We start from the raw sequence: 12,264 nt of genomic DNA on the forward strand, positions 1-12,264 counted from the left end.
AAAAAAAAAAAAAAAAAAAAAAAAAAAAAAAAAAGTAACTCGCTAAGGAGGTAGTATTGAAAGAAACTGGAGCTGGGCTGCTGGGGGCTGCTGGGGGCTCTGGAGATACTGAGGACAGCAGGGAGCTTCTGGGGCCTGCCCTCCACAGTTGGGATGAGACATTCAGAGTCTTCCTATAGGCAACAGCAGAGGGTACACTAGAGGACTGGGCGACACCCAGAGAGCTCTAGGAAGAGGGATAGGAAAGCTCTTGGGCTTATGTCCAGTCAGCGGGTGAAAACATGGGTCTTAGGCTATTATTCTGAATAAATCACACACACACACATACCTCACTACAAAGATAGCTGGAATGCTGCGTTGGTGCCATCCACACTCAGATGTGAGTGAAGCTGAGGCAGTACATGAGACGAACAGGGAAAGGACTAGCTACCATGGACCAAAGGCAGCACAGCAATAAGGTCATCCCCCCGCCCCCGCCCGGTCCCCAGGAGGATGTTCCCTGGTAATGGGTCTGACTTCATTTCTGTTGCTGTGATGAAATTCCCTCATAGACAGCCATTTCTGAGAGACGGGATTCGTTTTAGTTCACAGTTCTAGGCTATGGTTCATCCCTTTGGGGAAGTCAAGCGGTGGGAACTTGAAGCAGCTGATCACACCCACATCACCAGTCAAGAGCATCGCGAGAGCATGCTCGCCTGCATAGCACTCAGCTCTCCTCTTTCCTCTTCTATTAATTAACAATTAATTAACACAATCAGGACAGTGTCCCACAGACATGACCACAGGCCACCAAACCATGATCTAGACAGTCCCTCACTGAAACTCTCTTTCCTGGTGATTGACAATTCCAATTGGCAATTCCATGAAGGCACCTGCCCACCCATGGCTTCCTTTGATGTGGACAAGGCCCTGTGGAGGACACAGTGGCTTTCCTCAGATGGTCTCGGGTGTGATGAACTGAGGGAAGGCCTTGCTTCCTCCCTCTGTTCTCCTCCCTCCACCCAGTGCGGGCTGCACAGGTTACCCAGGAGCTGAAGATAGAGCCCACTGGGAGTTCCCAGAACTCGCAGAGGTGTGACTGCAGGCTCTGGGAAGGGCCCGGGTTCCTTGAGCCCTTTAGCCATGGAGGGATGTAGAAGGGCTAGGGCTTTCAGAAACAGTAAAATAAATAAAAACAGAGACAATACTAAATGTAATTTTGAAAGGCAGCTTATAATTTTTCTGCAAGTACATTCCAAATATTTCATGGGTGGCACCTAGTTAAAGAGTATTTGCTTGGGCCTGGAGAGATGGCTCAGAGGTTAAGGGTACTTGATGCCCAGGGTTCGGTTCCCAGAACTCACACGGTGGCTCACAACCATCTGTTATTATAATTCTAGGAAATCTGATGGTGCCTTCTGACCACTGCTGGCACCAGGCATGAATATGGAGCATTTACATACTGGCAAAACACTCATACACATAAAATAAAGTGGATAAATCTAAATTTTTAATTGATACTTTTCTGTAACATAAGTCTTATAGGGCAGCTGCTTTTTCTTTGCAGTCACTAAATTTCACAGCATATAGTGGGTGCCACACTCCCTGTGCAAACCAGAGCGTGGTGAAGTGCCTTCTGTGTAAACCAGTGGCTCGTAACCTGTAGGTTGTGACGCATGCTGCCCCCCCCCCATTAACCGGCCCTTTCACAGGGGTTGCCTATGACTATCAGAAAACAAGATATTTATATTACAATTTATAACAGTAGCAAAATTACAGTTATGAAGTAACAACAAAATTTCATGGTTGGGGAGTCACCAGAACACAAAGAACTGTGTTAAAGAGTTGTAGCTTCCGGAAGGTTGAGAACCACTGCTCTTGACCATAGTAAAAACGATCGTCCGGATATGGCAGAACACCTGGCAGGCAGAGGCAGGGGCATTGCTGCAAATTCTAGGCCAGTCTGGTCTACTTAGAAACTTCCAGGTCAGGGCTGGAAAGATGGCTCAGCAGTTAAGAGCTCATTTAGAGGACCCGGGTTCAATTCCCAGCACCCACATGGCAGCTCACAGCTGTTGGTATCTCAAGTTTCAGGGAACCTGACACCCTGATGCAGGCAAAACAGCAGTGCCATAAAAATAAATAATGTATTAAAAGTAAGTTCTGGGTCAGCCAGGACCGTTTACTGTAACAAACAGAAGAATTAACAACTGTGTCCTGTGCCTACCCTGGGACCTTATCTGGGACCCAGGGCCATGTAAGAGAAGGCCTGCCCCTCGCTCAGTCCAGCAGCCCAGGCTGCTGTGGCCGCTCACACAATGGCGCCACACTTGCCTGGATGAATAGACTGCCTTGGATCCAATGACCAGCCTCAGAGGGACCAGGCTCTCCTCTGAGAAGAAGCCACTCAAGCCCTACAGGGACTGAGACTGGACAGCCTGGGCACCAGGGCCGTGGAAGAACAGGCTACTCCTGGGCCTGAGAACTGATGCCTGTTTTAGTGACAGTCATACACAGCTTGCCTGAACTCTAGAGATGTCTCACGCTTCTGACTGTATTGTCCAGCCATCAGCCTCTAGGACTTTCCTTGCCCCTGTCTGACACAAGTGACGGTAGAGATTTCAGAGTAGCTCAGAAGAAAGTACAAAAGATGCTAGAATCTGCATCCTCCACTGGTGGTGGGCCTCCCTGTTTCCACTGGAGGGCAGGCCTTAAGACGATGCAGGCTGAAGGGCTGGAGAGATGGCTCCGCACTTAAAAGGCCAGCTGCTCTCCAAGAAATCCTGGCTCCCAGCGCCCATTCAATTGGCTTACAGTGGCCTGGCATTTTAGCTCCTGTGGGTCCTATACCTCTCTGGCTTCTGCAGGCACCTCATGTGCAGGTGCATACCCATAAGACCATAGCTCTGTCCTGGCCACAGGCACAAGGCAGAGGCCGGCAGCTCTCTTGGGCACACGTCCCCCGCCTGACCTAAATGTGAAATGGGCAGAGGAATCTTCATGAAGATCCACCTAGGGCAGCAAGACAGGGCAATGCTAGTGTTGTGGGGGTAAGAAGGGAACTTGGAGCAATAGAGAAGAGTGTCCCAAGCCCCAGCAGCCTCCCAGCATCCCCGTGGGCGCCTACCTAGAGAGCACAAGAGCCGGTCAAGCAGTGTCGGTGATGGTTCTAGCAGGCTTTGAAGAAGGGAGACAAGGAGGTGTGTGTCAGGAAATGTGGGTGTGGAGTTGAAATGTTGAACCCCTCAGCCATCATTTCTTCTCAGGATTATTCCAGAACAAAATAAGCTCTTCTCTGAGAAGGGTTATAGACACAAAGTTCTAGTGGCATGGATCAAATCAACCAGAGTTCTCAAGTCAAGCAGAAGGCAGGGCCTGGTGCCACCAATGGGACAGATGATGTTCCTGGGAATAAAAGTTAGTCTCTTCTGCTGTGGGGAGGAGGATGCCTAGCACCTCGTTCTCACTCTTTGTTAATAAACTTACACAGTCACACAGTACTCCCAAGGAACGCTGACAGCCTGTGTTTATGTGTTTATGTTGTCTCTGAGAAACTACAACTGTTATGTGGATTTTTAACAAAATGAATTTTGTTAATACAATATAATAATTGAAGCCAAAAGGAGAGGTGGATTCCTCCAATATGTTTCTCATTCCTGAGCTTTTCTTCATGTTCTTCTCCCTTCTCTCTTAAAACAGGGACAGTGACCTATCTGAGACCATCTCTGATGAGGTCCAGGCAGAGAAGCCAGCTTGTAAGATTGTGCCTGTCACTCTGAGAAGATTCCACTCTGAGAAGAGGGGTCACTGTTCTTCCCTGCTGTTTCCAGGGGTTTGGTCTTCTTCTCTGCTCTTTTTCCTAGAAGAGGAACTCAGGAATTATCTGAACCCTAAGCTTGGTGCCTGGGTCTAGGAATGTGTGGCCTTAGAGAGTAAGGTGGGAGGGGCAGGAGGAGAGGAGAATTGAGAATCTATACGAACCTTAGATATCGACACCATTGATCTGCTATTACTTCTCAAACTCTAGACCAGTAACTCACATACCGGCCTCCAGAATGTTTCAGACAAACTTACTTGAGCCAGAGAAAGTTACAATGACAGCGCAATACAACCTAACTTTCCCACATCAATCACAGCAGACTTTGTTCTCCAAAAATATGGCAGGTGTTCAGAAAGAAGGAAATATGTACTACCACAAATCCTTAAGACATCTTGGTAAAGGGGGAAAGCGATTTGCAGGATGATATATACAATATGGTCTCACTTTGGTGTAAACAAAAACATTGAAATAATAAGATATTACTATATGTAGGCTTGTAACATATGTTTCTGAATATATGCGAATGCATAGAAAAAGGTCTGGATTCATACTAAATTGTCTTGTTTATCTCCATAGAGTAAGACTAGGAGCTGGAATTGACAGAGACCAGATTTTAACTTTTTCAGTGATAACTTTTTCCATATACTTGAAATTAATTTTTAAAATTAAAAGAAAAAAAAAACAATGGCCACATTCTGAGTGACTTGGTGTGGGACATGTGACTGATTCTAGTTCAATCACTGTGGCTAAGGGAATTATAGAGTTAATAGTTGACATGACTGGTCCCAACTGGCTCCTGTGCCCACCCCTGTGAGTCTTGGAATCATAAACAGTTGGCAGACCCTTCCATGATGACACGTTTGACTGGTGAAGCTGGGCAGACAATGCAATACATCTCTACAGAGAGTGCAATGGCGTCACTACCTCCATGGGTTTGTCTCTGCGTCACCCATGGTGAAATACTATGATCAATGTTACTACACAGCGTAGGCTGAATGCCCCATAGCCTGGACATCTGAAGTCTGAGCTGTTCCACGGGTGGCTGAGATGACAACACGTTTGTTTCTGTTGCTCAGTGTTCATATATAGTGTAGATGAACTATACAAGCAAAACTATTTAAAATGTTGTTTATTAACTTATTTACTCAAATAAGTTCAGGCTTAAAATGGTGTATACAAAGTGTAGTGATTTTCATGTTCAGACTCATGTCCCATCCCAAGGATATTTCGATTATGTATATGAAAATGTTACAAACTCCAAAAATATTAGAACTCTGGAACACCTCTAATCTCAAGCAGTTCATATAAAGGACTCTCAATGTACCTTCAAAGGGGGTCAGCATCTGTTCTGGTCACTGGTGCTTCCCAGGAGCCCAGGCAAGGTCTATCTCTACCACAGGTACCCAGCTTATTAAGGTGGGAAGGAGACTGCACTGCTAACCTCTGTGACTACCCTGCAGGTGCTATCTATCCTAGGTGCACAGAGCTGACAAAGGCAGTTCCTTCCTCAAGACTTCATGCAGACACAGAGGGGAGAGAGGAGCAGGAAGTCAGATGACAGCTCAGGACAGGGTCAGTGCTTGTCATATCAGGGAGTGGCCCGGAAGTGCACCTGCACAGCTTGGCAATGACACACGATTAAGTGATGCTCTCCTTCCGGGGGGACAGGAATTGGCAGATGACCCTGAGCCTGTGTCAGAGCTGCACAGATCTCCATGGAAGAGGCTGGAAGGAAGTGAGAGAGGCAGGCCACTTAGGGTTCCAGCTCTTGTGTCAGTCACACTAACTTGTCAGGATCCTTTCTGTGTCTGAAAATTATGGATTTTATTATTATTATTATCTATTTTTGTGAGTGTGGCATACGCGTCCACCGGTGAGCAAGTGGAGACCAGACCAATGTTTGGAGTCAGCTCTCTATTTCCACAGTAGGTGTCTCGTGAGAGCGTAGCAGGGACTCCAACCCAGGTCATCAGGCTTGGACAGAGGGTGCTTTTACTGGTTGAGCCATGTTGTTGGCCCATTTTTTAAAAGCCTCTCTCTTGCTGGACATGGTGGTATATGCCTTTTAATCCCAGCACTGGGTGGGTGTCTATAAGTCCCAGTCCAAGCCTGGTCTACATGGTGAGATCCAGGAGAGCTAAAGCTACAAATTGAGACCCTGTCTCAAAAACAAACAGAAAAGTGTTTTAGCCGGTGAACACTGCTCTGCTCCAGCTCACTGTAGTCATGGAAGCATCAACAAAACCCCAGAGAGCTGTGTTCTAAGGAAGCTCACCACAAGGAAGGAACAGCAGAGGATCCGAGCCCTGGGGGTCCAACAGCAGGGAACATGGAGCTTATTGAAGGAAGAGGGAAAGAAGAGGGGGTGATCTGAGGGAAAGAACAAAGAGGAGCTAGGGACGGGAGAAGCTAAGGACAGAAAGGGGATGGTGGGAGGGTTGGGGGGAGCAGGGTGTGCGGGCATGTGCAGGAATGAGTAGCAGCAGTGTGAACTTCTGCTGTGGAGCTCTGGAAAGAAAATGGAGTCTCAGAAGCCAGCCTGAAGGAGGATGCTAAAGGCATGAAGGCTGGAGAGCATAGGGTACAGAGGTGGAGAGGGACAGAGTTCCCCAGTGGTGGTGCAGGGAAGGGGGTGGGGGACAGGAAGGAGCTGATTCCCTGCCCAGGGTGTGCTGTGTGTGTGCGTGTGTGGGTGTGTGGTGTGATATGCACATGCATGTGTTGGGGATTGAACCTAGCAGAGTGCATCCATGCATGCTCGGCTGGCACTCTACGGGGAGCTACAGACAGCCTCGGCCTTTTGCTTTTCTTCCTGCTCTGATCCTAGTTGTGCTGACCACCAGAGTCCAGGCTGCATTCTCTAGGTTTGATGGATTTTCTAGTTGAAGAGACTTGAGCATTTTAATTGCTACAATCAAAGTGATGTAGTTATTGAACCTTGGGCTGGGTTTGGATGACTGAGTTTCCCATAAAGACCTCAGAGGAGAACGGGCTGGCAGAGACCACAAGCGTCACAGCTCTACAGCTCTGAACTGAACAGATTCCAGGATACTTTTTTTTTTTTTAGATGTATTTATTTTTATGTGCATTGGTGTTTTACCTGCATGTAAGTCTGAGAAGATACCAGATCCCCTGGAATTGGAGCTACAGACATTGTGCTATAGACATTGTGAGCTTCCGTGTGGTCCTGGGAACTAACCCTGGGTTCTTTGGAAGCAGCAAGTGCTCTTAACCACTGGGCTATCTCTTCAGCTCCCTACCCTGCCTCCCCTTTAAGGCAAGGTCATATGTAGACTATCCTGGCCTTGAACTCATTATGTAGCTAAGAATGGCCTTGAACTCCTGATCCTCCCATCCATCACTGGAGTACAGGGTTATAGGATGTCTTCCCCTAACTTTCTGTCACCCTGACCCTTTACCAGTCCTACTGCCACCAGCCCATTAATTCCAACAGTTGAGACCCTGCAATGATCCACCTCCACCTCTTGCTATGGTCCTTACGCCGTAGATAAATACTATTTGTTCAACAAATATTTACTTCCAGGGATGCTGACTGCTGTGTGGTTCTGGGCCTTCACCCCTGACATCCTCCAGGGCAGGGGCTGGGACCCTACAACTACCTTCCCTCCTGAGAAGAAGGCTGACCAGAACCTTTATCTTTAAGGAGGAAAAAGACCAGGAATGGCATTTGTGTCCCTACCATTATGCAGATGAGACACACTCTCTTCCCTGTATAACATTTCTGCTGACATTTACAACCAGTTGGGGTATTCAGGGCCAAAGCCATTGTCCAGGGAGCTAGTGGAGGCTACCGAAGTGACAGCCCCAGGCTTGAGCTGGGGACTGGCCCAGGGCACATTCTAATGAGGTAGAGGGAGGAAGCCCTGCTGGAAGAGCATCTGTGGTGGTTTGAATGAGCTTGGTCCCATAGGCTCATACATTTGAATGCTAGGTCTGCAGGGAGTGGCAATATTTGAGAAGGATTAGGAGGTGTGGCCCTGTTGAAGGAAGTGTGGAAGTGTGTCACTGGGAGGTGGGGCGATAGGCTTTGAGGTTTCCAGAGCTCATGCCAGGCCCAGCATCTGTTTCTGCCTGTGGATCAGGATATAGCTCTCAAATCCTTCTCCAGCACCATGCCTGCCACCACATCAGAGTCATGGTGATAACAGACCAACCCTCTGAAACTGTAAGCAAGCTCTACAATTAAATACTTTCTTTTATAAGAACTGCCTCGGTTGGGGCTGGAGAGATGGCTCAGTAGTTAAGAGCTCCAACTGTTCTTCAAGAGGTCCTGAGCTCAAATCCCAGCAACCACATGGTGGCTCACAACCATCTGTAACTAAATCAGACGCCCTCTTCTGGGGCATCTGAAGACAGCTACAGTGTACTTACATATAACAAATAAATAAATTTAAAGAAAAAAAAAGAGCTGCCTTGGTCATGGTGTCTCTTCACAGCACTAGGACAGTTACTAAGACAGCATCGGGGACAACAGAGTTCCAGTTTCTGGGGCCAGCTCAGCCCCTTACCCACAGTGTGACCTGACATATCCTTTCCTTCTGTAGGTCTGATCTTCCTGATCATTATAGATGGGCTTCAGGGCACTGTAGGCAAAATTCCCTGCATGTTTATATCTTGGGGTGGGGGGTATGCAAGGCTACCATTGTTTTACAGAGGAATTTATTGTCCTAACAGAAGTTTGGTGACCTCTGTGGTCCCTTGAGCTGGGTGCAGGGTAGAAGGAGGCTTCTAGGGTCCAAGAATACCCCTGTAACCAGCCTCATATCAGAGATTCTCCTGCATCAGTGTAGGGATTACTGGCATGAGCCATCTTACCCTGTGACATCTAACAGTTTTGTTGAGGTGTAAGTCTCGAACCATATAATTCACTCAGAGTACACAGTTCATGGTCTTTCAGTAGACACATGCTGCCATTGCCATAGCTACTTTTAAAACATTCTCACCATCCCAGCCACCTGAGCCCTGAGCAACCACTAATCTATCTTGTAGGTTTCCCTGTTCTGGAGCTCCCATGTAAAGGAATTCTTATGCTATCCCTACGAATCATCCTTCCAGATCATCAGCCAGATCATGACATGTACCAGTACCTAGCATAATCAGCAGCGACTGCTGACCTGCACAGGTTAGTTAGCCATTTACCAGTTGATGGGTGTTTGTGCTGTTTCTCCATGAATGAGCATTTGATTCCAGTTTCTGAGTGGATGGACCTATGTTTTCATTGGGGCAGGGCATAGACCTAGGAGTGGAATTGCTAGTTCACACTGTAACTGTGTGCTTAACCATTTGAGGAGCAATGAACTACAAGGTATCACTTCTATTTCTGAACCATTTTGTATACATTGATGTTTTGACTATATAGATATGTCAAATACACACACACACACACACACACACACACACACACACACACACACATATATGAGGGTGTCAAGATTCCTTACAGCAGGAGTTACAGACAGTTGTGAGCTGCCATGTGGTTGCTGGAAACTGAACCCATGTCCTAGGGGAGAGCAGCCAGTGTTCTTAACCGCTGAGCCATTTAGCAATGCTGAACCATTTTGAATATGAGTTGCAGACATACCCATTATCCCTAAGTACTCCAGAGAAAACAGGAGTTAGACCAAGGACATGCCGTGCCATAATCAGAGGTCAGCGATCAACTATGGAACATTCAACATGGATGCTTTGTTTGTTTGTTTGACACGCTGTCATTTTAGTTGAGGCAGGTTTGAAATTCTGCAGTCAAGACTGGTTAATACAATGTTACTACTCAGATATACCTATTATTATGTTTAAATGTTACCACATACACCCTTCTGTAATATTGGACAGATCCCTTGCTGGTCCTGGTTTTTCTGGTTTTATGAGTGGACACTCAGGTCAAGCCACTGCTTGGTGACAAAGAATCCTTAATCCCTCTCTGCAGAGGTGTCCTCTCATGGGCCCAGGGGAGCACCTCTGCAGACAGTTCCTCACCTCCCAGGATTTACTAGCAGTGTTTAATCAAAGAGAGACCACCCATGGGCTTTCACTCCCTCAGGACAGCTTAAGTGACCTGAGCTAAGAGGCCCAGAGACTGAGAGGGCCACAGGTCCCAGGCAGATGGGACCCAGCAGGCAAAGGATTTCCCCTGGGTCCAGAGAGGCCCCAGGGTCATCCTAGACCGAGCAAACCTGGGAAAGGCTGCTGCTGGGGAGTGGCATCAAATCCCGGAAGGCAGCAGGGCGGGGAGCAGGAAGCCTTCAGTTTCTGGAAAGGACCCTGATGCAAGACCCACTGAGCCCACTGGGCCAGTCACGGCCCGAGGCAGCTTCTCTGCCAGCTTCTCCTGAAGGACCAACTGGACTGTTGTTGCTCAAGGAGGCTGCAGCCAGAAGGTCTCCTAGAATAGGTGCTTCGAAAGGCCACACCAACTTTGCAAGAGGCGGCCACACTCTCCCTTATTTTTTATGCAGGAATGCCCTGGGGACGCTACCCAGCCACCCAGGGTTCAAGCCTTCTGCCTGCAGTGACAACTGTCCCGTTTTTGCTTCTCATCCCTTTCTTCAGAAAGTCTCTATGCCTCTGCCTTCTGTCTCTCTCTGGGAAGTGGTTACGTGGGACTTCTAGGTGTTAGCCCTGTTCCTAGCTGGCTTCTGGTGACTGCAGAGCTGAGTTAGGCCTGACTCAGTTTATAATCTGAGTGATAAGAAGGAGACAGACAGAGGGTGGAGAGCCAGGAAGATGTACCTGAGACAGGAGGAGGGGAACTGGCATGAGTCTGCCAAGAGACTGAGACCATAGGAACTTCAGAGTCCATACTCAGAAACCTACAGACAGGTTTCTGTCTGTCCTCATGGGGTTTTGAAAATTGGGGAGTTCATGAGAAAAATCCAGATTTCTAGGCTGAGTGTGGTGGCAGACACCTGTGTCCCCAGAACTCGGCATGAGGCAGAAAGGTTATGTCATTTGGGCAAGTCCCAAGCCAGACTGCGCTACACAAGAAGACCTTATCTCTTAAGAATAAAAACATACACAAACAAACCAGATTTCTTATTCTTCTGGACAAATTAAAAAAAAAAATCTGGTGATAGCAAGCCCATGTTTCCCTTGTATCGGAAGCCAAGCTGGGAGGGCCCTATGGCTTTTTCTTGGTCCTCTTTATTTAAACTTTCTGCCAGTCCAGGGACACCCGTGACCTCCTTGATCCCCTCTAATTCCCTGGGGGGTGGGGTGGGGGGTGAAAACATTAGCTTTATCTCAGGAAAGGAACTCGGAGAGAGTGTGGCTTCCCACGAGGCCACAACCAGGGAGAAGTAGACGGAACTGGACTCCCTGATTATCCAAGCTGTTTTCTTCCTCTGCTTTTCTTGTGTGTGAGATCTGGTACTTCCTGTCCAGCTCAGTGGACTCCAGATATATACACTGGGTGACAACTCCTTTGGGGGACTTCTAGGCCACTGCAGAGTCTTGAGCCATGCTAAGCAGCTCTAAGAGGCACTAGTGAAGTACTTTACCAAACCACAGTGCATTGTGGCTTAGAAGCCTACAGCAAACAATAGGACACGGAGGTCCTCCACAAGGGAGCACTGACCTCTGGCCTCTCTGAGTGGTGCTGTCCCTTCCTGGCTCCCTCCTGGCTCTGGAAGTGATTTGCTCCATATGGCCATAATAGAAGTGGGTGGTTGATAGTCAGGCCTCCTTGGCCCGCACCTCCCAGTTCATCTAGCCCAGTCAGACATCCTTGAATGAAAGACCTGGTTAGATGTTCAGGCTTCCCTAATGGCTTCTAGAAATGAATTGAAAAGCAGAAACTTCAGGTCAGAGGGGTCAGTGTGAGCTGAGGTAGCTGCTACAAACAGCTCTTTAGTAAGTTTGTTTATTTTAAAATATTAATTTAATAAAAAAATGAGCAGGTTCTATTTATACATTTAGGAACACACACACACGTACAAATGTAACAACCACTAATGAAAAAGAGACCACTAATGAATTTGAAATAGAGCAAGAAAGGTTTTGGAGGGAGTAAGAGGTGTACTATAATCTCAAAACTACAAAAAAGGGCTTATCTATTTTTTATTTAATTTCTGTGGATGTTTTGCCTGCATGCAGTGCTCGTGGAGGCCAGGAGAGGGTGGCAGATCCCCTGATTTGGAGTTAGAGATGGTAGTTGGTCCTCCTGTGGGTGCTGGAAATCGAACCGAGCCAGTGCTCTTAGCCCTTAAGCTCCAACCTCTCTTTACAGTTTATAGAAGCTCTTATCTTCATGTAGCCTGTGGTTCTCCAGCCTTGAGAGCCACACAGTTCACGGGTGCTCATACAGGGGAGGCACGGAATTGCACAAGTGCTTTAAACCTTGAACAACTTTACTTCGTCTTTTGTTTATTTTTGCGGCAGGGTTTCTGTAGCCCAGGCTTGGGCTGCCTGTGTGGCTGAGAATGATGTTAGACCTTTTTTTTTTTTTT

At 47.5% G+C, this 12,264-nt stretch overlaps 1 protein-coding gene across 1 annotated transcript in view; it reads left to right on the forward strand.

Moving 5' to 3' along the window:
* The window catches only part of LOC110294175 (beta-alanine-activating enzyme-like), an 18,689-nt gene that overhangs the window by 3,918 nt on the left and 2,507 nt on the right, over positions 1–12,264 (forward strand). The window contains exon 2 of the mRNA XM_029477336.1: positions 3,679–3,782. Within this exon, the coding sequence (XP_029333196.1) occupies positions 3,679–3,782 (104 nt within the window). The remainder of the gene's footprint in view (positions 1–3,678; positions 3,783–12,264) is intronic.

Source organism: Mus caroli, chromosome 5 (genome assembly GCF_900094665.2).
Source record: "Mus caroli chromosome 5, CAROLI_EIJ_v1.1, whole genome shotgun sequence".
NCBI lineage: Eukaryota > Metazoa > Chordata > Mammalia > Rodentia > Muridae > Mus > Mus caroli.